This window comes from Schistocerca piceifrons, chromosome 1, assembly GCF_021461385.2.
Source record: "Schistocerca piceifrons isolate TAMUIC-IGC-003096 chromosome 1, iqSchPice1.1, whole genome shotgun sequence".
In the NCBI taxonomy this organism is placed as follows: Eukaryota; Metazoa; Arthropoda; class Insecta; order Orthoptera; family Acrididae; genus Schistocerca; species Schistocerca piceifrons.
The window spans coordinates 698,033,069-698,057,260 of NC_060138.1; the positions used below are offsets into that span (position 1 = coordinate 698,033,069).

Consider the following 24,192-nt stretch of genomic DNA (forward strand, 5'->3'; position numbering starts at 1 on the left):
ATGATGATTTAAGATTGAAACTAGTGAAAAGCAATAAAATTGAGTAGCATAACACCACTAATGCACCAAATAATACAGCCAAGATGTCAAATGGAAACAAGAGGAATTATTGTCCAAGCTAAGAAGGTTGCAAGAAAGTTATCACAGAATGCAAAAGGTAGAGAGCAGAATCAGAAGTTTAATAGTCATGTATAACATCAGATCTTGAGGATGCAAAACTATGAAAAACTTATAGCAAAAACCACTCAAGATGATAAGTATTGACTTCATCTAGTACACTGATATACACACTCATCTAAAACTGTCACAACTACTGGATGTAACTCTATCTCTTGTACAACCAACAAGTGCATACCAACTGAACAGTTGCAGCTATGAGACCTGACACTGTTGCGTTTCAGCCAGATAAAAGATCATGCCTTTCAATTAACTTATCAGTCCCATGTGAACATTAAAGATAAGGTTGCTCAGAAGAAGTTGAGACATGACGATCTGATCACTTATGTCAGTTGAATGCAGAATGTTAAAACTGGTGTTATCACTGACACCAATGGTGCTTTATAATCAATATCAGACATCCGTTTCTAGGAACCCAGGATGTTGTAAAAGCAGTGAAATGAAAGATACAGTAGTGTTCCGAACTCCCCATATCTTGCGCAAAATATTGTAAAATCACTTAAAGTCACCAGGCCTACTACTGAAGAAACAAGAAGTAAACTGGAGTAACAATTACTGTGTCAATTTAATCCCTCTATTCAAAAATAAATATGATGATGATGATGATTAAACTTCTGCAGATTTATGTTAAGCACTCAATTCACTTTCCTGCAACCTCAATTCTACTAGATAGGGGCTTTTACCATCAAAAGCAGCAATTGCTTAAGTTACATGTTTTACCAACCAATGTAATGTATGTACTGTATACCTCACAAAAACACAGATGAGCAGTCTCCTAAAAGAAATAGTAACTTAAAAAGCATAAGCATCTCACTTGGCATAGACAAAATCCCGGAGAATAGACATAAGGAAGGTCAAGACCAAACTACTGGGTTTGAAGTGTGTGATGGCAACATAAGAGACCTATAATGAATATGCCACCTACAATTACTCAGACCTCCTCCAAGGAGAAACAGATGCTTAAAACATGAAACAGTGCATCTCAAGTACATATATCACCAGAATTTCTTCAATTTTGAAATCAAAATTAAACTAAAAAATTAACCTCAGCACTACAAGGCATTTGCAGTTCCAGTACTGCCTTACACTTCCGGCCCCATTAACTTGATGAAAATGGACCTGGAAAATATCCAGAGGAAAACACAGAAAATTCTTATGATGTAAGGTATCCATCATTCTATCAGCTGTTGAAAGGCTGACTATCCTATGTGAGAAAGGGGGCTTTCAGGTGTAGAACCGAGCTATTGATTCCATTTTATACATAAAATGAAATCAACACCTCAGGTGTAAAACATACCAATACTCAATTACACTGAAAAAAACTTAAAAACTAAAATATATTTGACAGCTCCATGAAAAATCTAACTTGGAATCTAAAGCAGTATTTTCGTAACAGCAACTCATCACTTTATAAAAGAACAGTAAAAATAGACAATAATTACATGCCAATCAATCTGGTAGAAACACCTGGAACCATCCTGGGTATTATGCAGAAATAATATATACTAAGATAATACATTGGACTAGAAAAGAACAGCACAGGAAATGTGAAAAACCTCAGCAAAGACCACATCAATTTGTCAGCACTGAACAATGGACTTCTGTCAGCAATTCAAGATTAGGTAATTGTGATGAGGAACTACTCAAAATATATCCTCAAATGTCAAGGAATAAATGATGGCAATTACACACAGAATGTAAGAAGTGGGTGTCATCATCAGTCCCTATTGTAATTGTGAAATCGAATAACAGCTTTGTATGTCTAGAACATTGGTTGTGAGAAATTGGTACATTTGAAACTAGGAAGGTTGGCTGTGGTGCTCCACAGACACACCGCAGTCTTGACTTTGAAGAGGACCTGAGGGTGAGTACTCAAAACATTGCCCATACCATATGCTTCTACAGCATGCAGGTCAGAGTTCATTGTCTCTGCTGTGTGTGTACCATGAAATGGTACACTTGAAAGTGCTCCAATCCTCAAACAGATCTTATATCCAAACAGTACATTTCTGGACATGGGTTCCTTATTAAAACTTCATCTAGAAAGTCCCCTCAACATCCGTAGAAGCCTGTAATAAGAATTTTGAATCACCTTGCTTATACAATCATTTCACTGTTGCAGAAAATTAAAAATTAAAAACTTACTTGGGCCAGCATAATAACTGCAACTGCACAACCTGGTGCAACTCATCTGAGATAACAATGATCAATAAAGGAGAGGAAGTTACTTTCCTCATCGACATTACTGTATCCAAACCCGATATTTACAAAACACATGCACAACGAGAAGATGACACATGAGGTAAAATCCATTTGGAAACAGAATGAGTACCTCTATTTCCATCTATATCTATACTCTGTGAACCAGTGTGAAGTGCATAGTAGAGAGTACGTCCCACTGTAAGAGTTATAAGGGCTTTTTCCCATTCCATTCACTTATGGGGAGTGGGAAGTATGACTGTTTAAATGCCTCTGCGCATGCTGTAATTAAACGAATCTTTTAATCACAACCCCTACGGGAGCAATGAGTAGGAGGTTGTAGTATTTTGCTAGAATCATCATTTAAAGCCGGTTGTTGAAACTTTGTAGGATTCCTCAGTATAGTTTCAGTCTCTCTTCAAAAGTCTGTCAGTTCAGTTCTTTTAACATCTCCATGACACACTCCCACAAAGTCAAACAAACCTGTGACCATCCACGCTGCCCTTCTCTGTATATGTTCAATATCCCCTGGTAGTCCTACATGGCAGGGATGCAACACACTTGAACATCATCTCCTTTGTAGACTATTTGTGTTTCCCTAGTATTCTGCCAATAAACTTAAGTGTTCTACCTGCTTTATCCACAACTGATCTTATGTGATCTTTCCATTTAACATCTTTACTAAGTGGTACACCCCGATATTTGTATGAGTTTACCAATTCCAACTGTGACCCACACATATTATATTCATAGGATGCCATTTTTTCTGTGAAGTGCACAGTTTTATATTTCTGAGCATTTAAAGTAAGTTAGCAATCTTTGCACCACTCTGAAATATTATTAAGACCTTTTGTGGCTTCATTCAGATTACTTCATTGAAGATACCTGCATCATCTGCAAAAAATCTGAGGTTATTACTAATTTCTTCTGGAAGGTCATTAATATACAATACAAACAGCGAGAGACCCAACACACTTCCCTTGGATACACCCAAATGTTCTTCTACAGCTGTCGATGACCGTGTGATATTGCATCCAATGCTTTTTATAAATTAATAAATGGCTTCCAGAACATCACGTGAGAAAAGTCTGAGTTGGGTTTTACATGCTCAATATTTTTGAAATTCATTCTGGTTGGCATGGACGAGGAGATTGTATTCGAGATACCTCATTATATTTGAGCTCGGAACATGTTCTAAGATTTTACAGCACATGGATGTCTAGGATACTGGATGGTAGTTCTGTGGATTGCTTCTTCTACCCTTCTTGTGTACATGTGTGACCTGTGTTGTTTTCCTTTTGTTCAGGGGGTCTACAATAGATTATAATTAGAAGAGGGACTAACTCAGCTGCAAATTGGATACAGAATCCAACTGATTTTCCATTAGGCCCTGGGGCTTTGTTCAATTTTAACAATTTCACTGTTTCTTAACCCCTCTAACACTAATATCTATTTCACTCACTTGCAGTGGTACGAGGGTTAAACTGGCACAGTACTTCTGCGTTTTTGTTTGTAATGAAACATATGAAAACGGAGAGACGTATTTCTGTCTTGTCCATAAGTGACTGGGCATTATCTCTGGTACCACTAACAGCCTTTACACAAGACCAGAATTCATTTAGATGTTTCGACAACTGTTATGGTAGTCACTGAAGGCTTCACACATTGCACTCTCTACAGCCAGTTGTGTTTCATTCAGCTTCTATCTGTCTATAACCATATGCTTTGTTTTATACCTATGGAGGGTCCCTCCCATCATGAACTGTTTTGCTGGGTACATATCTATCCAGTGCATAGTCAAATATTCTTTTAACCTTACACCAAAGTTCTACACACTCCTGAGCTGAGCTAAAGGATTCAAGTTGCTCACGAAGGTATGACATTATTGCTCCTTTGTCTACTTTGCTGAACATATAAATATTTCTACTCATTTCAGTGCCCTTTGTACTTAGGCATTCACTGCTGCTATGACAGCCTCATGGCCACTGTACCATTTCCGATTTCCGATGTGGATGTCCTCAAAGAGGACCAATCTATTTGTTGCCGTTAGATGTAGTAATCTCAATCATGAGTGAGGTTTTGAATGTCTATTCCAGGTAATATACCGAAAAGATATTTAGTAATGTTTCACAGGATTTCTTGCCACTTCCGAAGAACTGAAGTTTTCTCAAAAGTTTCAGTTACTTTAGGAAGTAAGCTGGTGGTCAATAGGAGGGTCCAATTATAATTTTATGGTCACACAATCTTGCATGCCGTTTCAATTTCCATCTTGGTGGATTTGAGTTTCCTGTCTACTGTAACAAAACACCATATCTACTTCACTACCCTTTCAGCACACCCTTAAATTTTCCCAAAATATCTCACTACTGTCAGCTTAGACAGTTTTACCCCCTTTCTGTACCTAATATTATGTGAGCTTCAATGCTTTTTTCGAATGCTTCAAATGACAGTACTTCATTGTGAATGCTTCTGTAGTTAACCAATAGGATTTTAATATTCTCACCTGTAGGAGGGATTTCTCTGGATCTTACACTAATACTTCTGGGTTTCCTACAGCTATAGTTATCTGCATTGAATGGAGAGTCGTCTAATCTTTTTTTTAAAAACAAACAAACAAACTTGTGTTCTCCATACACAGAAGTCAGCTACCTGGGTAGCTGCCTCTGACGTGTAGAGCACAACTGACCACTTAGAGAGACCCTAGAACTCTCAATCCAATGCCTCAGTCTTGGAAGTCACAGCTGAGCCTCTCAGAGAACTTTCATAGTCTCTGGTTCAAGCCCTCCACTCGACTCAGAATGAGGGACCATGATCTGTTTTCGGAACAGTACTGCAGACTGTGAGCTTCACTGAAATTCCATGAGCAAGGCTGATGTTTTCAACCTTCTCCAATAGTCACTAGACTGCTCAAAGTATCACCTTGGAGTCCAGATGACAAGCACTGCTTTCTCCAAAGTGTGCCCCAATCAGTTGGTTGAACACTGATTCCTCAATGGCTGCTGGAAGAGCCTCATTAACATGCTGAATGAGGCCCACAGGCATACAAACCGAGTGCACCTGCTGTTCTTTCCTATCTCTTGCTGCTATTGTGCCATATATTTGAACTGCCGATGATTAATAAGACTCCCATCCATTTGCTTTTGCTGCCCCTCGACACATGATAAAAAAGTTTCCCAACAGGGGAGGTGAGTCTCACTGGCTCAGTTTCAGTTTCAGTGGAAGACAGCACCTTGAACTTGTTGGGTAGGCGGAGATGGGTGGGTAGGTGGAGATGGGTGCAACATCCTGTGTTCTCCTTGATCCCTGTCTCCCTTATGCAGGATGCCTAAACCTATAATTGACATACCACTCAGTCAAGTGGATGAGTAATGATGGGTCCCATATTCCCTGTAGGAGGGATAGTATCTGCAAGAAAGGATAGTACTAGAGGCATCTTTGATCTCTGGTACACAACTCTCTGCAGCCCTCCAACAGACCCAGCTTCAAATCACTTGCAGTAGTCAGTGCGATTTGGAGCTGCTCTAGTAATAATATATGTACCAGCTTTATTGCAAAATGGACCGCATGGAGTCTACAGGACTCATTCTGGTGGAAACTACAGAAGGCAGCTGCAATGAACATCTGGAGAACAGTTTGTTTGTCTGATATCGTATTTCGTGATAACTTGTTCAAGTCATTTATCATTACATCATACCATGTAAAAATGAGCAAGTCAATAAATAACAATAACAATAATAATAATAACAATAATAGTAATGTAGCTAAATCTCAAATTGTTTTCCTGGGAAAAGATCACAGAAAAATTCTTGCTAAATAATCCAAGTTCTCCTTAACGAGTTTTGAGGACATGCAACAATAAAATTGTATTTGTGAAAGAAATCATTACCTGATCTTCACTTGGTCTTCTTCTCGCTTCAAGCAGTTATCCAAATGGAAATTTATATTCTTTTCTGGGATGTCAACATTGCATACTGGACAAGTAACTTTTCTTAAGGCTGGCTCTGTATTTTGTACATTTTTCTTGGGGCTGGTAAACATGGCTGGTATTTTGATGGATGATTTTGAAGTTGATGGTCTCCCTACAGCCAGCTGAGAGGGGAAGATGATTTTTTGTGGAGTTACAACATTTCTTAGGTCATTATCTGATATTTCTTTCACAGCTGGGTTTGATATAATTTCTCTATTAAATAGTTCACAGTTACGTTTCTCTTCAGATATTATTGTAGCTTCCCGTTCACTTGGAATACATTTTACTTGCTGCTTAATATTTGCAAGCTTATCATCTGCATCGTCTGCTGAAGTAAATGGAACTTCATTCAGTGTCAATCTGTTAGGCTTATGTAGCAGCATTGGCAAGAGAGTACCTTTAAACCCAACATACAAAGTGACAATGTCATCCAATATTCTATTGCTTCGAAGATGAGACTCGAATGTTTCCTTCATACACGTTGGGCATTCTGTTCTGTACCCAAGAGATTTTCTGATGCATAATGAACAATCTGGAACAGAATGCACACACATGGGCAATTCTTCTTTTGTAAAATAATTTCTGCAAAAATAACAAATAATCCAAAACATTTCCAGAATGCCACGAAGTTTCAATGCAAAACATATTGTATCAGTAACTAAGGAATAAAACACTGATGTCTAGGAAACCTGATGGTATGACATGACCAGGACAGTCAGGAAACTACAGAGACAAATGAAAAGCTGAACTATGTTAGTGATAAATGAGCAACTTACCTAGCAGAACAATGGATTTAAGTAAAGATGTAACAGAAGAAGCAATGCCAGGAGCTTTCAAAGGTAAGGTACTATCATTTAAGACCTAAGGAAAGAGAGATAATTGTTGAAACTTCTAAAAGGTGGAACAGATAAAGACCGATCACATGTAGACTTGCTGAACTAATTAACATTTATAATATTTAATGACCTATAACAATCTGAATGTGAATGCATTTTTACAGTTAATAACAAATATAAGGAATAAATGCACCAGCTACAGAAATACAAATACAGTGCATTACAATTTCTCTTATTCCCATAAAATATGCTGTACTGTATCACAGATTGACTGACTGCAGTTACCTTCACAGGCACTTATTCTAAAACAATTAATACTTTCCCCTCGAATGCTACAACCAAGAAAAAGAAAAAAATATGCTCATTGTGTCAATATGCATGGCAGTATCACTGTCTTGGATTTTAATTATTACTTTGAGGCAAACCAACTGTTACTGCCAGGTACTATGCAAAGTGTGCTAGTGACAGCAACTCATGACTGTGAGTGGGAATCTGCAAACAGAAAGTCCATGTAATGAGCACTGCATGAAAGTGGCAGTTATATTGCATGCATAGCTGCATGGGAGTGACCAATTACTAGTTATGACTGACAATCACAGAACTGCATGACCTTTAAACAGTAGTCGCAAGAGCCTTACATCCAGAACAGGGACGAGGTGCCCAGAACTGCGAGGGTCCCTCTCCCAGCACTTTGTGAAATTTTGTATGACCATGTCCATACACCTGATTGTCCACCATAGATCTTTCATCTCATCAATCTAACATTAACTGATGGTGTATAACACCCTTTTTTTCCCAGTAAAAGAAGCACACATATTTGCCAAGAATGTTCCTCTCTAAAATCGTTCATATAATCTGGAGTAATGTTTAGTTTGTTGATATACGCTAAATTCTATACCATGTTGAATTATCATTTTGCCACACTCCTTCAACAGTCATCACCACTTTCTCCTATCTTCGACTCTACACAAGAAAATGTGTGCTCAGAGCCCATATGTGTAATCTGTCAAGAGATACAACAGTGCCTAAGGGCCATCTTAGAATGGTGACTGCTTGGCAAAAAACTTTCCCATCTCATCTCAAGGCCATTCACCACTGCACAAAGACTGTGTATCAGTTGTGTGTTCACTCCATGGCAAAAACTTTTAGTCAGGCCATTCCCACAAAAGTTCTAACATAATGTATATTGTTATCAAGCTGTTACAAGTTGAACTCTGATTTACAGCTGAGTGAGATTTGCAAAAGTTTTGAGACTTTCAGTGAGTTGCTTATTATTGTCTTAAGATCAAGAGACTCTGTAATAAACACATTCTTCTTTTATAATTACTGGTGAAGGATGGGCTGTTCCTTCCAGCGTGCAAGTACACTGAATAGACTGTAAGAAATTATGAATATTTGCTCATTTCACCTCTGAATGCCTCAACAAAAATGCTCAAATGTGTGTGAATTCCCAAGGCACCAAACTGCTGAGGTCATTGGTCCCTAGACTTACACACTACTTAAACTAACTTATGCTAAGATCAGCACACATACCCATGCCCGAGGGAGGATTTGAACCCCCAGGAGAGAGGGCCTCACAATCCGTGAGATAGTGCCTCTAACTACGCAGCCACTCTGTGCAGCAATGCCTCAACACGAGTTTGCTCAAAGCATTATGTACCACACGATTCCTACGCAGAGCTCAGAAAGTAGCCTCCATTTCAATTTACTTGATCTCCATTAGGACTAGATTTGATCAATTGTGCATTGAATATGCACAGCATCCTTTCTCCTTCCCTGCCTTTTCCTACTATTGTATTCCACATCCCCCATCACAATTATTTTTTGTCTCCCTTAACACTCTGAATAATTTCTTTTATCTCATAGTATATTTCTTCAAAAATAGAGTAGAGCTGAATGCCCTTGGGAAAAATTATGGATGTAGTTTCCCCTTGCTTTAAGCCATTCACCGTACAAGCACAGCAAGGTCACATTGGCTGATTCTATATTGTTACCAAACAGTTCGCTCTATCATAGAGGCCTTCAATATACTCTTTCCAGCTATCTGCTCTCTCCTCTGCCCTTAGTAGTTGAATTCCCATTGTACTCTTAATGCTGGTGTCCTTGCTTTCAGTTTCACTGAAGGTCGTTTTAACTTTTCTATGTGCTGAAACAGTCCTTCTGACGACTATTTTTCTTTTGATTTCTTCACATTTTTACTGCAGCAATTTCACCTAGGCATCCTTGCATTTCATCTTTATTCATTCCTCAGTAACACACTGCTGTATTGCTGTCTTTCCCTGAACATTTTGTAGTTTCTTCTTTCGTTGATCATCTAGTGTCAATCAAATGAACAGTCTTCATCTAGCCTGTGTTTTGTGATCATTACTTTTTCTTTGTGCCTAAGGTGCCTAAGTTGCCAATTCTGATGGTGGAAGTTTTAGAAAGCTCAGAAGTGTAGTTATTAACAATTTATTAATACAAATACAGGCACTGTACAAACTATATTACCATGATAAAGACTAATCAAGACATATTGGCAGCTTTTTGAGAATATCTGGAAATGTGTTTAGGACAATGAATAAGGTCCTCCCTCTGGGACAGGCCTGTATAGGAAAACTGACACAATCTCGCCAATGTGAATACTGCCTTGCCTACCACTGCCATGGGTAGGATTACAGCATTTTCAATAAGAATGCTATGCTAAAGGACAAGTGCTGTTATGGGTGATAAACAATGAAATATAGAACATTAAAAATAAAAAGCCTGTGTCTACTTAGAGGGAACAAGCAGGTACTTCGGCTCATTAAGATTGTGTAGGACAACAAAACTACTGGCCTAAAACTATACAACTGACATATTTGGTTATCTCACACACGAAAAAAATCAAATTAGTGCACCTGACTATTTCGTTACTAGTGTCCACATCAAATTTATATTATTCAAATCAGCCGAAAGCATTAAAAAAGTTCACTATTAGTACATTAAAATAGTAAAGTCCCTCAAGCAATGAACACGGGACACTGGTTGGTACTGTTCTGAGCAGTTTAAAGCATTTTCAACAACATCACGAAATGAATCTCGTAGTGTTATTTGTGAATGCTTCTGATATAATTAAGTAGCTTGCTGTTGACTGATCTATATATCGATCTGTAGTGCCTTAAAGCAGGCCAAGAGGCTGACTGGGGCGTCTCTAACTTCTGGGATAGGATTTTAAAGGAGTTATGACAGTTCCTTTTTTGCTGGTTTCTGAAGAGATGTAACATTTTGTTGTTTATTTCTGGTAAAATTGAGTAAGTATGTTTTGTGGTGGCGTTCGTAGCAACAAACAATTCGCTGTAGAAACGGCTTACGAAGTCACCGCCACACTTTTAATAGCGGGCCGACCGGTCCGCTGGAACAGTGAACAGAAAGATGAAAACCCAAACACTCTGATTAAATAAAAGTCGGTACTTATCTTTATTAACGAAGATACAGAAACACAGAAGTGAACTCCGTGTCTACAGAGATCTGTCTAGTTCGAGTCGGAGCGGCTAGGTCAGCGTCGGCTGACGACAAACAACAACTCTGCTGCGATGAACACACAACTGACTAGCAAGTACACAATTCGGTGGCGAGTATACAACTGAGCGGCGAATACAGAACTGTCCTAGCGCTCGCGACTCCAGCGCTTAAGAAGCCAGAAGCCAGCGGTGGCGCGCGCAGACTTGCGGCGATTTGCTGTCTCGCTGGCGCTGCTTATGTGGATGGCGTCCGGACTTTGATGCTGCCAACCTTTTGGCAGCGGACTCGGGTGGCATTACTGGCTAGGATATAACACTCCTCCCCCCCAAATCGCCGCGCCGTCATTGAGTAATGACGTGGCGAGCGTCGACGGCGGGGGAGGGGTCTGGCCGCAGGCGTAGCAGAAGAGACCGGGGCGGAGACTGTTGTCGGTGGCAGTCCCCGATCCGCACCCCAGCATTGGCTGCGCGGGGCCTCGGGAAACACAGACTGAAAATCGAGGTCAGGGTGCACGCCTGTGACCACGGGCGCAGCTTCTGGTACTGGACGCGACGGGGCATCGGGACCCACGGAGAGAGGCAGCGTCTCCCGACGCTGCGTCGACGGCTGCTGAATGGGCGCCGGACAAGGCGCTGCGGTGTCAGACTCCTTGGGGGTGCCCAAGGAAAGTGGCTGCAGGACAGGCTGCACAGCCACCGCTTGGGAAGGCGGCCCGGCTGAGGGGTCGACGTCCATCAGCTCCGAAGCCGGTGGCGACTGAAGAGGGACCACAGGCGCCGGAGCAACCACCTGGGGCGCTCCCGGATGAAGCTGCGCAGGAGGCATCAACGGGACGGGCTGTCGGCGTGGTAGCGGCGACGGCTGCTACTGCTGCCCTGGGGGCGGCAGCGAAGTCGGAAGGCGCGGCTGGAACCCGCCGCGGACCAAATCTGTAGACAAAGAACGAGCGGCAGAATCCGGGCGGCCAGCGCGGCGCAACTGGTTCTGATGCCTCCTGTGCACCCCAGTAGCACCTTGAACAGTATAAAAACCGCGACCCTGGACACTTATCACGGTACCACGTTCCCAACGACGGCGACCGTGATAAACTCTGAAAAAAAACGGCGTCATTGCACTGAAAACGCGTGCGATGCTCAGAAGCGGCGGGTCGATCCGGGGGGTGCAACAACCGTAGTAGGGTGCGATGACGACGGCCGTGGAGAAGCTCCGCAAGCGAAGGGCCGTCGCGTGGCGTGGTCCGGTACGACGCCAGGAACGTGATGAGGGCCTGCTGACGAGAGTGCGTAGCACGAAGGCGGTCCATATGATCCTTGAATGTGCGTACAAAACGTTCCGCTGCACCATTCGATTGAGGGTGGAACGGCGGAGTAAGAACATGGCGAATGCCATTGGCAGAACAAAAACTTTCAAATTCAGCAGAGGTAAATTGTGGACCATTGTCAGACACTAAAACTTCTGGTAGACCCTCAATACAAAAAATTGAAGTCAACGCCTGTATAGTTTGTGCAGACGTTGTAGACTGCATGGGCACAACAAACGGAAAATTACTAAATGCATCTATCACGATGAGCCAACGAGAATTCCAATATGGACCAGCGAAATCAATATGTACTCGCTGCCAGGGACCGGCAGGGCGTGCCCACTCAAAATAGCGTTGAGGCGGAGCAGCTTGGTGTTCGGCACATGTCGAACAATCTGTAGACATCTGCGTAATCTGCTTATCAATGCCGATCCATGTACAATGACGGCGGGCAAGCTGCTTGGTGCGGATCACTCCCCAATGACCTTGATGCAACAAGTCGAGGACCTTGGATTGGAGCACTCGGGGAACCACTACACGAAGCTGGTCATTCTCGGTGCGTAACAGCAAAACTCCGTGCGAAATAGACAACAGATGACGTTGCGGATAATAGTGACGAACCACAGGATCCGATATGTCCTTTGCCTTGGACGGACAACTACGTTGAACAAAACGTAAAAGTAAACTCAGATGAGGATCCGTAGCTGTCTCACGTGCCACCTGACGATAATCAAGCGGAAAATCCCGGAGGGATTGATGCTCATCGGCGTCAATCTGATGGCAAGAGTCGTCAGAGGAATCGAAGACATCATCCGCAGCAATCGGCAATCGAGAAAGCGCGTCAGCGTTTGCATGCTGAGCTGTAGGGCGATACAGTATCTCATACTGGTATTGTGATAACAAAAGAGCCCAACGTTGTAGTCTCTGAGCTGTCCGCTGAGGAACTGGTTTAGACGGATGAAACAGTGACGTCAGGGGCTTGTGATCTGTTACTAAATAGAATGGTCTACCATAGAGGTAGTGATGGAATTTTGTGACACCGAACACAATAGCCAACGCTTCCTTGTCCAATTGGCTATAATTACACTGAGCTTTGTTTAGCAATTTAGATGCGAACGCAATAGGACGTTCGGTGTTACCGACTCGGTGAGACAACACAGCACCGAGGCCGAAAGAAGAGGCATCACAAGCTAACACCAGAGGCTTGTTAGGGTCGTAATGGACCAGACAATGATCATTCAATAAAGCCTCTTTAAGCTGCTGAAAGGCTGATTGGCAATCAGCTGACCACACAAACGGAACATTCTTACGGCGGAGACGATGCAACGGTGCAGCAATCTGTGATGCATTAGGTATAAACCTAATATAATATGTCAATTTGCCAAGAACTGCTTGCAATTCATGCAGATTGCGAGGGGCGGGCAAATCACGAATAGCTGCTAAATGTGACTGGGAGGGATGAATGCCTTGAGCATTAATAACATGTCCCAGATACTCCATCTCCGTAAGGAAAAATGAACATTTATCGATGTTGCAACGTAGGCCTGCCTGAGACAACACTTTAAACAAACACTCCAAATTACGGAAATGTTCAGCAGGCGTCCGACCGGACACAACAACATCGTCTAAATAGTTGCAACACGATGGCACATTAGCCAGAAGTTGTGACAAAAAACGCTGAAAAACAGCTGGAGCTGACGCACAACCAAAAGGCAAACGCAGAAAACGGAACAACCCCAACGACGTGTTTATGACAAAATACTGTTGTGATTGCTCGTCGAGGGGCAATTGCAAATACGCTTCACGGAGATCAATTTTGGAAAAGAAACGAGCTTCCCCTAACTTATCCATCAGCTCGTCCGGTCTAGGCAAAGGAAAAGAATCAATGACAGTCTGAGGATTAACTGTCGACTTAAAATCAGCACACAAACGTAACTTGCCAGACCGTTTCTTTATAATAACTAAGGGAGAAGCCCACTGGCCCGCTGAAACGGGTTGACTAACACCGTTGTTTTGCCAACGACGAAGTTCATCTGCTACAGGTGCCCGGAGGGCGTGAGGCACTGGACGAGCACGAAAAAATCGAGGCTGAGCATTATCTTTTAACGTAATATGAGCGGCAAAGTTCGCAGCACAACCTAGTTCGTCTTTAAATATGTCACTGTATTGTTTACACAAATCGGTTATGCTGTCTTGAGGAACAACAACAGAATTAATTTGCAACACATTGTCTTGGATAGACAGGCCAAACAAGTCAAAACAGTCTAATCCGAAAATGTTGACACTGTCTGTAGCGCGGAGCACTGTGAATGAAACTGTTTTTGTATTGCCACGGAATGTGGCTGGCACGCTACATACACCTAACACAGGAATTTGTTCTCCACTATAAGTAGCCAAAGAATGTTTTGCCCCTGAAAGTTTAGGGCGGCCGATAGCCGCATACGTAGCACTATTTATGAGAGTCACAGACGCACCAGTGTCTAATTGAAAATTGAAGGTCTTATCCTGGATGCGTAGCTTCACAAATAGTTTATTACACTGTCTCTGGATCAGTGCAGTGGAGGCGGAAGACACAAAATCAGCGCGTTTAGCGCGTGTTCGCTGTTTACGACAACTCGTGGGTTGGGCGGGTGGAACAACAACTCCCGCTTCACTTGCAGTCTGTACATTACTTTTTACAGCGTTTGAATTACGCTTGGGTTGCATAGCAGAGGGCTGGGTGGGTGGCTTATTGCGAACAAGTTTATTACCCACACGAACCGTGGAAGAGTCTTTAAACGCGACCTTCTGGGCGGGCTGGCTTTGAAGAACATGAATATCCATGGGCTGGGCAGCACTAGAATTGTTCTTGCGTTTACGCAAACAAACAGTCTGGATGTGTCCTTTCCTTTGACAAAAGTGACAAACCGCGTTTCTTAACGGGCAACGTTCACGAGGATGAGCAAGAACACACTTAGGGCAAGACTTAACTCTATCATTTTGCACACGCGGCTGACGAATGTGTTTAACATGATGCGGCCGGCTAGTGTTTACAGTCTGACTCTGCCGGTGGGGCCGCGGGCGTGACATAACTTGCTTAGCATAGGCAATTTGAGAAATACATGGCTGATCTAACTCACACTCAGCATAGTCAAAAGTATCTTGGGCTTCTATGATGTTCATCACAGTCTCTAATGACGGGTCAGGCAACTTTAAGATAGCAGCACGAATACGAGAATCTGCAATGTTTTGAGTAATAGCGTCTCGTAGCATGACATCACTGTAGGAAGCTCCACACACACACAATTAAATCGGCACTGTCGGGTGAGGCCCCGTAAATCTGTTAACCACTGTTTATTAGATTGATGTGGCAGTTTCTTTAATCTGAAGAACTTGAATCTGGCTGCTGCCACATGAACTCGCGACTCGAAATACTCAGCAAGCTTGTTAACAACAACGTCATAGTCTAAAGCTTCTGGCTTGGATTCCGGGAACAACTTACAAAGTAGTCGATAGACTTCCACGCCTGCAGTGGAAATTAAATAAAGCTGCCGCTCAGTACCTGTGATTTTGTAGACTGTCATGTGCGCCTGCAACTGCGCGAAATATTCTCGCCATTCTTCTCTTGATGCATCAAAAGCACGGAAAGGTGGTGCTGCCTGTGCTTGTTCCTTTTGTGTTGGTGGATTAGCCGCTTGTTTGGCGATTGCTTCCACCAGACTGTGTATTTGCTGACTCTGTAACAAGATCAACTGTTGTAATTCGGCAGACATAGTGAACACAAATTAAACCAGCCCCCAAAATTTTATCTCTATAATTAGTGTAACAAGAACAAGTTGAACCAGCCCTGCACACGAGTTCGGAAGTCCTAGTCGCCAGTTTTGTGGCGGCGTTCGTAGCGACAAACAATTCGCTGTAGAAACGGCTTACGAAGTCACCGCCACACTTTTAATAGCGGGCCGACCGGTCCGCTGGAACAGTGAACAGAAAGATGAAAACCCAAACACTCTGATTAAATAAAAGTCGGTACTTATCTTTATTAACGAAGATACAGAAACACAGAAGTGAACTCCGTGTCTACAGAGATCTGTCTAGTTCGAGTCGGAGCGGCTAGGTCAGCGTCGGCTGACGATAAACAACAACTCTGTTGCGATGAACACACAACTGACTAGCAAGTACACAATTCGGTGGCGAGTATACAACTGAGCGGCGAATACAGAACTGTCCTAGCGCTCGCGACTCCAGCGCTTAAGAAGCCAGAAGCCAGCGGTGGCGCGCGCAGACTTGCGGCGATTTGCTGTCTCGCTGGCGCTGCTTATGCGGATGGCGTCCGGACTTTGATGCTGCCAACCTTTTGGCAGCGGGCTCGGGTGGCATTACTGGCTAGGATATAACAGTATGTCACTGTAAATTCAATGGAACTTCAATTTTGCATTCTCCAATTTTACGTTTTTTGTGATTCTACACCATAAATTCGTAGACTGTGTGAAAACCCCATATGATAAATGCTAAAAGTTGGTTGGCAACCTGTTCAGTCACCCAATGGCCAGTGCAGCCACCACAACACGCTAACACATGTAAAATGAGCTCTTCTACTGGATGTATGGAGTGGGGGAGATGCCGTTCAGTGATGGGAGTGCAGATAGGGTTGAAAGAATTTTGTGAAATGCAGATGATGTACTATGACAGAGACGTCACATGGAAATAGAACAACAGTTTTGTGACACCACATTTTAAAGACTTTCGTGTTCAACTCTGACATGATACAGTTGCAACAACTACACACACTACTCATGTATATACCTTGCCCAACACATGCCACACACCGTAGATCATAAAAGAGTGGCAGCAGTGATAGAGGGCATGAAGTGAAACTGTAGCACCTCTGCTTTCTTTCAAACTTATATTTTACACAGAGTATAGAAACTGACTGGGCCAACTTCCAATAAGTTTTTAATGTATCTCTCATCAAGCTTAAAATAAAAGTTTAATGGTGGTGAGCATCTGAAACGTGCCTCATAAGAAAAGCATGAAAACAAATAACAGCAATGGTGACAAAGTATGTCACAAAAAAAATGTCCACTTTTATGCTTATAATTTAACCGCTTAGATGCTGTGATGTTTTTGATTTAATTCAACATGTTCATCTATTTTATTTATTTATTTATTTTTTTTTTTTCCTGGGTGAGTACAAAGGACGATCTCTCAAAAATGCGTGTTTTGAATGTATAAGTTGTTGTCATAGCTTGTCAGAAAACAGCTCAATTACCTTGTACCCACACACCAACTTCAATTTTTTGATGAGTTTTTACTTGCTGTTTCACATCTGTGATCTTTTTAAGAACTGATGAAATTCATTGGCACAAATTATTGTATAAACATTGTATTTTTTTACATTTAATTTCCTTCACTTAGACAGATTTCATACAAATTATTGTAGAGCATTGTGATTTTTATTCATATTTGCCAATTACATGTATTTTTGTTCATATTTTGGTGGGTTTAAACATTTTCCTCAATTCTGATTTTTCCTTAATTTTGCGTTTTTTTTTTTTTTTTTTTTTTTTTTTAAGTCTGGACAGCATGAAAACATAAAATAGGAGTTTCACAGTAATGTTAAACATCTTGTCTGATGTGGAATTAACAACTGTCAATTAAATCAAAGTTTCAATTGAAGAGCAATTATATCTCAAGAAATTACTATCTACTTCTATAATATGTGACATTATGCAATCAAGGTCTGCACTAAATGTGTCACCTGTATCCCTACATGATGTAAACTGGAGCCAACAAGTTTAAGTATTCATTTTATGAGTGATTTATAGATTTTTTTGGACTGAAGTTACTTCGCTACTTTATAAATCACCATTAACATGGAACCAGTGGATGGTTAGAAAACTTTACTGCTAACAGAGATAAAAAAGTGGGTAGTAGGTATAAAAGGTGAACCACTACTGGATTAGTCTATTTCAGAATTCATTTCTAAATATAATTCAGTTTTTCAAGTTAATTTAAATCTGTTAATGTAAATGTTGTACTCTCCGAAAATGAAACCTGTAATAATGAAAAGAATAAGTATTTGGGGGGGAGGGGGAAGACGATATTCTTTTCATATACAACAAAAATATTCTTTCAGACACCATGCAACAGAAATATTAACTGCTACTTCCTCTGCTTATTATTGTTAATACATAAATTATTATATCATGTGTAACACTACAACACTAAAATCACTATAACAACCCATACTTACAGTTGTGAGAACACCCCGTCATCAATGCTGTACTGAAATATTCATAGCATATTCCACACCGAAGGAGCCTGTCTAGCTGCTGAAATTACCATGCCAAGTATATTAGCAACAAAAAGAAAAACCAAAGCAAATCCAGGAATTATTTACAATGTATTTACCTCTAGTCCAGGCAATTCAACAGGCCTTTTAGCAGCTGCCATTCTGTGAGTTACTTTCCTCTGTTATTATAAACGCGGTGAGAATAAGACAGTCACAGTTCTGAAGCACACATGAAAAAGGGCAATAATAGGGAACATTATCAATGTTAATTTTTAAGCAAAGACATACAATCTTCTACACGAAATAATTCAATATGTGACCACAGTAATGGTACTGAATTTTGATTGGAATGTATATAACAATACAACCATAATAATTACATATCAAACAATGTGTTGCTGGCTAAAATCTAGATCAGGATCAGTGGCAGTTACATGTTGTTTTTCTACCAATCATAGGTTGGCAATGTGTCAGTTTAATGTTGCCAGTGATATGATACTTTCATGCAAACCAATGAGAGGCAAGGAAAGAGGAAATGAATTTCTAACAGTGAAATAGAAATCATTCTCTTCTTTGCCACTGTCACAATTATTTGACTGCTTTCTCCAATATGTTATGAATGAGGTTGTGGTTAAGTTGTAATGTCACACTTTGGTTGCAAGCTGGTGAAGCCAATGAATGTGAAAGCTAAAAATCTGATTTTGGTGACAGTCTAATTTGTAACTTAGCGCTAAGCCTAGGTTAGATTGGAATACGACAATTTTACTCACAAAAATTACATTAATAGTCTTTGTTGTCACATCCCCCCCCCCCCCCCCGGAACATTTTACAAATAACAAGGCAATGGTTTGATTAGGAGCTAACATCATAATAACACATCTTGGTTATCAAAATTTGCCTATTTCTTCTGAAGGTGTTACCAGACACAAGCACTGTTAATAGAACATGCTAATTCTAAGGGACTTTCATGACAGAACCCAGTCAACACAATACAAACCCTGCTGTGTTATTAAAAATCATGGGTTCTGCAGTTGTGTTGGGTCCACAGGTGATCACTGCACTTGTTTACATTTACCACATAAGAAAAATATAAATGTACAAATGTAATAATTGGTAGCACTCTTCCTTTTTAAATACCAAGAAACATAGCAAACTTAATTTCTAAACCAACATATATATTTAGTAGCAGCAGCAGCAGTAGTAGTAGTATTAGTAGTAGGTTTCAAAATACAATTAAATAAATAGTCAAGGCGAGGATCTGAGTTCAGATAATGGAGCATCAGACAGCATCTGCTGGAAAATACAAAAACAGTGCACTTTCGCTGCTCTGAAACATCTCTCTTCTACTGAACTAGCGCTCATAGCTCTAAAGGTATGCATTTCGGAGCTCACATTTGCTACAGAATTTTTTCTTGTTTTGGTCCATACTACCCCCTACCAAAAATTTGGAAAGCAAAGAGCTTACAGTAGAAGAAATTTATTTCACAGTATTGAAGATGAAGACATGCTCCTAACTCTTAAATTATTATTTTAGGGCCTACGCCTACCAGATTACTTTTTTTTTTTTGCTTCAGATTTCAGATGATCATTCCTGTCATATCCCTGAATACTGAACAAGCCTCCTGGGACACACTGTACATGTGAATAATTTTTTACAAAAAAAAAAGGTCTGTCAAATGACACTGTAGAGTCAATTTTCTACTTATTTACAACATAAACTGAACCAAACATCAAAGCAATTGTGAAAACAATGGAGTGTCATGTTCCAAATTAAACGGTGTAAATAATGTTTCTGTAAAAACAGGCTGTTGTAATTACATTAAATATAATGAACATCTGTGAAACATATTATGTGAACAACTGTTCACCGTCCCCCCCTTGGGTCCTTACATAGTTACAGTGAGGTGTTTGCAGCCCACTGCACTAGCAAGTCTGTACATCCTTGGTTTAATGGGTCCATGGAAAACATAAACTAGGCTGAACATACAGAGGTGTAAATGATAATCATTTAGAGTCTAGTATGCTACCTACTGTCCCACCTGTCTCAATACTATCTGTACTGATCTTTTCTCAATCAGCTTTCTGAAATAGATTGTAGTTCCCAACTGCTGTTCCACCATAGCAACAATCAAGCCATTTCCATGTTAACATAAACCAGTTTTCTCACTGCTCAGCTACACAGATTTATAAAAATATTTTCACAGAATCAAATAATAGCACACCACCACTACTGCTGATGACAGACTGAGAGCTCTAGATCTCACAGGGCAGTCAAGTGCACGCAATAAATGTATGGTAATGGTTGGCAATAAATGACGGATAGTATAATAGTACAGAGAAGGAGGTAACCTGGAGCACTGATGGCAAATCACAGCTACAATATAACCAGGAAGTTTTTCTAGAAGATTCTATTGCACATTAGTGCACGAACTCACTTATAACTCAACATGTTGTACAGAAGGAAAGGATGCATTTCAGTCAGCATTCAGAGAGGAAAACGAACCACAAAACTACCCAATGAGGTAGCACGAGAGACTAGGAAATAGCTTACTGGTGGGTAACTGAAACATACAACATAAATAAGAGTAGTTAATAGAATTTCAGGTGTCCACCCAGGTCCCAAAATAAGTTCTCCCTCATATTACGGCAAACAGAAATTTTGCCATTTTCTTGTGTTTCTTGATAACTGCTGCTCTACTCGAGTCAGCATTCTATATAAGCTGGCTGTCAACCCCCATCCCCCAAGGTTCCTGTTGCCATCCATAAAGCTGCTACGGGTCATCCAGCTGTGAATTGTGGTCCCAGTTCTCTGCTTTACCACCATCAGGTGCAGACATTACTGTGTGCAAATGTTTTGCTTTTCTGCAGCTCAGTGCAGGGTTCCTTGCCTATCTCTGCTAGATCACCTTGGACCTTAATTTCAATGGCCTCTTTAATCAGGCAACACCAGAAGCAAGATGATTATCTAAGAATCATGGATTTTCTGTATCCATAGTATGGCCAGCTTTTATACTATGGTAAACCACAGCTAATTTGGGGATCTGGTGTACTTCAGAGTGGTGTCTATGTTCGCTGCTCCTCTCGTCTAACATGTGTACAGTTTTCCCAATGTTTGCCTTGCCACATTGGTAGGGGATTTGGTAGACCCCTGGTTTGGCATGGCTTAGATCATCCTTTACTGCACCCAGTAGTGTCAAGACCACAGGGGGCGGCAGAAATACACATCTGACATTGCGTCACTCCAAGATTCTACTGATGTTTCTGTTGGTCTAGCTGACAAATGGCATATACACTACTGGTTTGTGGTTCTCTGTTCCTTCATCAACATTGCACTATCTCTGTTGTCAGTTGTGGCAAATATGTCCATGAGATCATTATGTTTCAACTGTTATGTGACAATGATATATTTTGTCTTTCAGCCACATGGACAGGACAGCTTAGGTGAATTTATCCATTGCCTTGACTCCTTTCACCCCGACACAGTGTTACTATGGAGGTGAAAAAGGATGGGGCTGTCTTCTTTCTTGACGTCCTGGTGAAATGGAAACCACATTGCAAGCCGTGACACAGTGTACATGCAAACCCTGTACACTCTGACTCGCAACTGCACGCCTCCTGTACTCACAATAGTTCTGATCACGAGTGTATTTTAAACACACTGGCTCACAGAGCGCAATCCATCTGAGACAAAGACAGGCTTCCAACTTAGCTGAAGCATGTGGAAACAGTATCCTGAAGGAATGGGTATACCAATAAGTAGTTAGGGGATGCACTATGGGTTGTACCTAGACAAGAACAAGAAGCAAATCAGGAGCACAAATCACTAATGACTGTGCATTCTGTTTGTCAGTAGTAGCTCCAGAAAAGTCAACAGAATTTTGGAATGAGAAAATGTTAAATGTATATTTTGCCCACCATCAAGACATTAACACTATAATGTTCACTGAAGGACTATCTAAGCCTTCGTATATGAGGGATCTAGCACATCCTCTGCCAATGTGGCAAAACATTCATTGGGGGAATTGCACACATAGTGGAAGAGAGGTGCAGTGAACATAAACACCACACTAAATTACGACAGACAAAAAAAAAAAAGTGTTGGCTGATCATAAAATACAAACTTGTCTTACTATGGACAACCACAAAACCAAGACAGTCTTCCTCCTTCTGGGATTCTATGATTGAAGAGGTCATTAAAATTAGGCTCCAAAATGGTCTAATTAGCAAAGATGGTGTCCTACAACTGAGTCAGGTGTGGAATCCTGCATCATGGTGAGAAAAAGCAAAGCATTCCCATACAGTGAGGTCTGTACTCGATAGTGATAATGCAGAGACTGGGGTGAACAGTTTGCAGTTGGGGATCGCCACCCCTACAACCACCCAATGTGGCAGCTGCACAGACAATGTCAGTAGCAGAGTGGAGGGGGTAAAGTCCAACACCTACAGGAGAAGAGCAGAGCACCAGTCATCAGCAACCACCTGAAGATGGTAACAAGTCTGTTTGAGAAAATATCATGGAGAACTTACAACGTGTCCAAGACAGACACTGAAGAAATCTACAAGTTGTAAATATGCCAAGAAAACATTGTATAGAAAAAGTTGTAGTTGTGTTGTAATAGTACTATTGGTGTTTAAAGACGTCCGGTGAAGGTAAGTTGGAACTGCAGTTGTACTACTAAATTGGCTCACCGCACAAAATATTTGCCACTCCTCTTAAAAGAGCACACTTATCACTTTGGAGCACTGTAGATGGCAGAGAACAGGTGCCAGGTGGTCATATGACTTCATCATGGCCATGAAGTGGTACATGTGTACCAGATGATCATATGGAATCAGCACAATGCAATGGGCTGATAAGGAGCTGTGTGTGTTGCTGAGGGGTACTTATATACAGGAATATATGAAGTTTTGATTTGGAATTTCCTTCATACATTGAGAGAGGCATATAGTTAACAGAAAAACAATTAATTAAGCAGTTAAAGTTACAAAAAATACTAATGTATGTCATTTTCCAACTACAGGAAAAATTACAAGGGCATTAAAAAATACTTATATCACATTTCTCCAGTCTCCTGGGAATCTAGTTTTGGTCTTAATCCCCAAGGTTGAGAATTTGACACAACTATTTGGGAAGCAAGTGTGATAACTGTATGCAAGGGGATGGCCTAAGGATGTGACTGTGTACCAAAGCCAGTAGCGAGACAACAATATAAGTTAATTGTGACTGAAGACACAAACGTATACTTTTTCAGTATTGTATAACATGCTGTTATACCCGTAATATCTCAGGAATAAGTAATTCTCAAGGTTGTTGACTTTCTAATAAAATAATATTAATGGGTTTTCTACGAATGGACACACAAATAAATTGCATATTAAAAACTACTTCTTACTGTGAGGGAAAAAAGTGCCATTTGCAATAAGTTCATCCAGGCCTGACATCCAGTGCCTCAGACACAGCGGTATTAAATTAGCATATTTAAATATCAGCTACTGTAGGCAGACAAATTATTTGTGAAAAAATTATTTCATTTTATTAATTCAGTAATTTTTGAAAGACTGTAATATATTGGATTCATTTGTGAATCTAACCACCTACTCAGAGTGGTAAGAAAGTATTTTGTGTGCCTGCAGTAGCTTGCCCAAAACCTATACAGACATGAAAGCAACGCAACAACCACTGACATTCAACAGTTAGCCCATTTGCATCATTTGCTCTTTGTCTTTCTTAAAGACAGGTCATATTTTCTGGCGGTCAAGCCATTTATCATCCAATTTGTAATGAAGTATGCCTTTAAATGAAATAGTGCTCAGTTAATTACAATTGAAAATATAGATTCATGTAATGTAAGAAAATTACTTACAGCATCAAGTCATTTGGTGACCTAAACTTCAGTAAAAACTGAAAAAGAAAGAACTATAAGTGCTAGAAGAATCTATGTAAAACCCACCAAACAAC

At 40.8% G+C, this 24,192-nt stretch overlaps 1 protein-coding gene across 8 annotated transcripts in view; it reads right to left on the reverse strand.

Moving 5' to 3' along the window:
* LOC124710153 (E3 ubiquitin-protein ligase RAD18-like) overlaps positions 1-24,192 on the reverse strand; it is a 101,854-nt gene that overhangs the window by 67,913 nt on the left and 9,749 nt on the right. For 5 of the 8 annotated variants that reach the window (XM_047240901.1, XM_047240899.1, XM_047240904.1 and 2 more), the window contains exons 2-4: positions 18,353-18,452; positions 18,195-18,273; positions 6,263-6,875 (exon numbers count right to left, since the gene is read on the reverse strand). In XM_047240901.1, coding sequence (XP_047096857.1) covers positions 6,263-6,875; positions 18,195-18,273; positions 18,353-18,394 — 734 coding nt within the window. In that variant the 5' untranslated portion in view covers positions 18,395-18,452. Of the gene's footprint in view, positions 1-6,262; positions 6,876-7,119; positions 7,205-18,194; positions 18,274-18,352; positions 18,453-24,192 lie in introns of those variants that run through there. The other 3 variants (XM_047240905.1, XM_047240906.1, XM_047240907.1) reach the window with 3 other exon arrangements.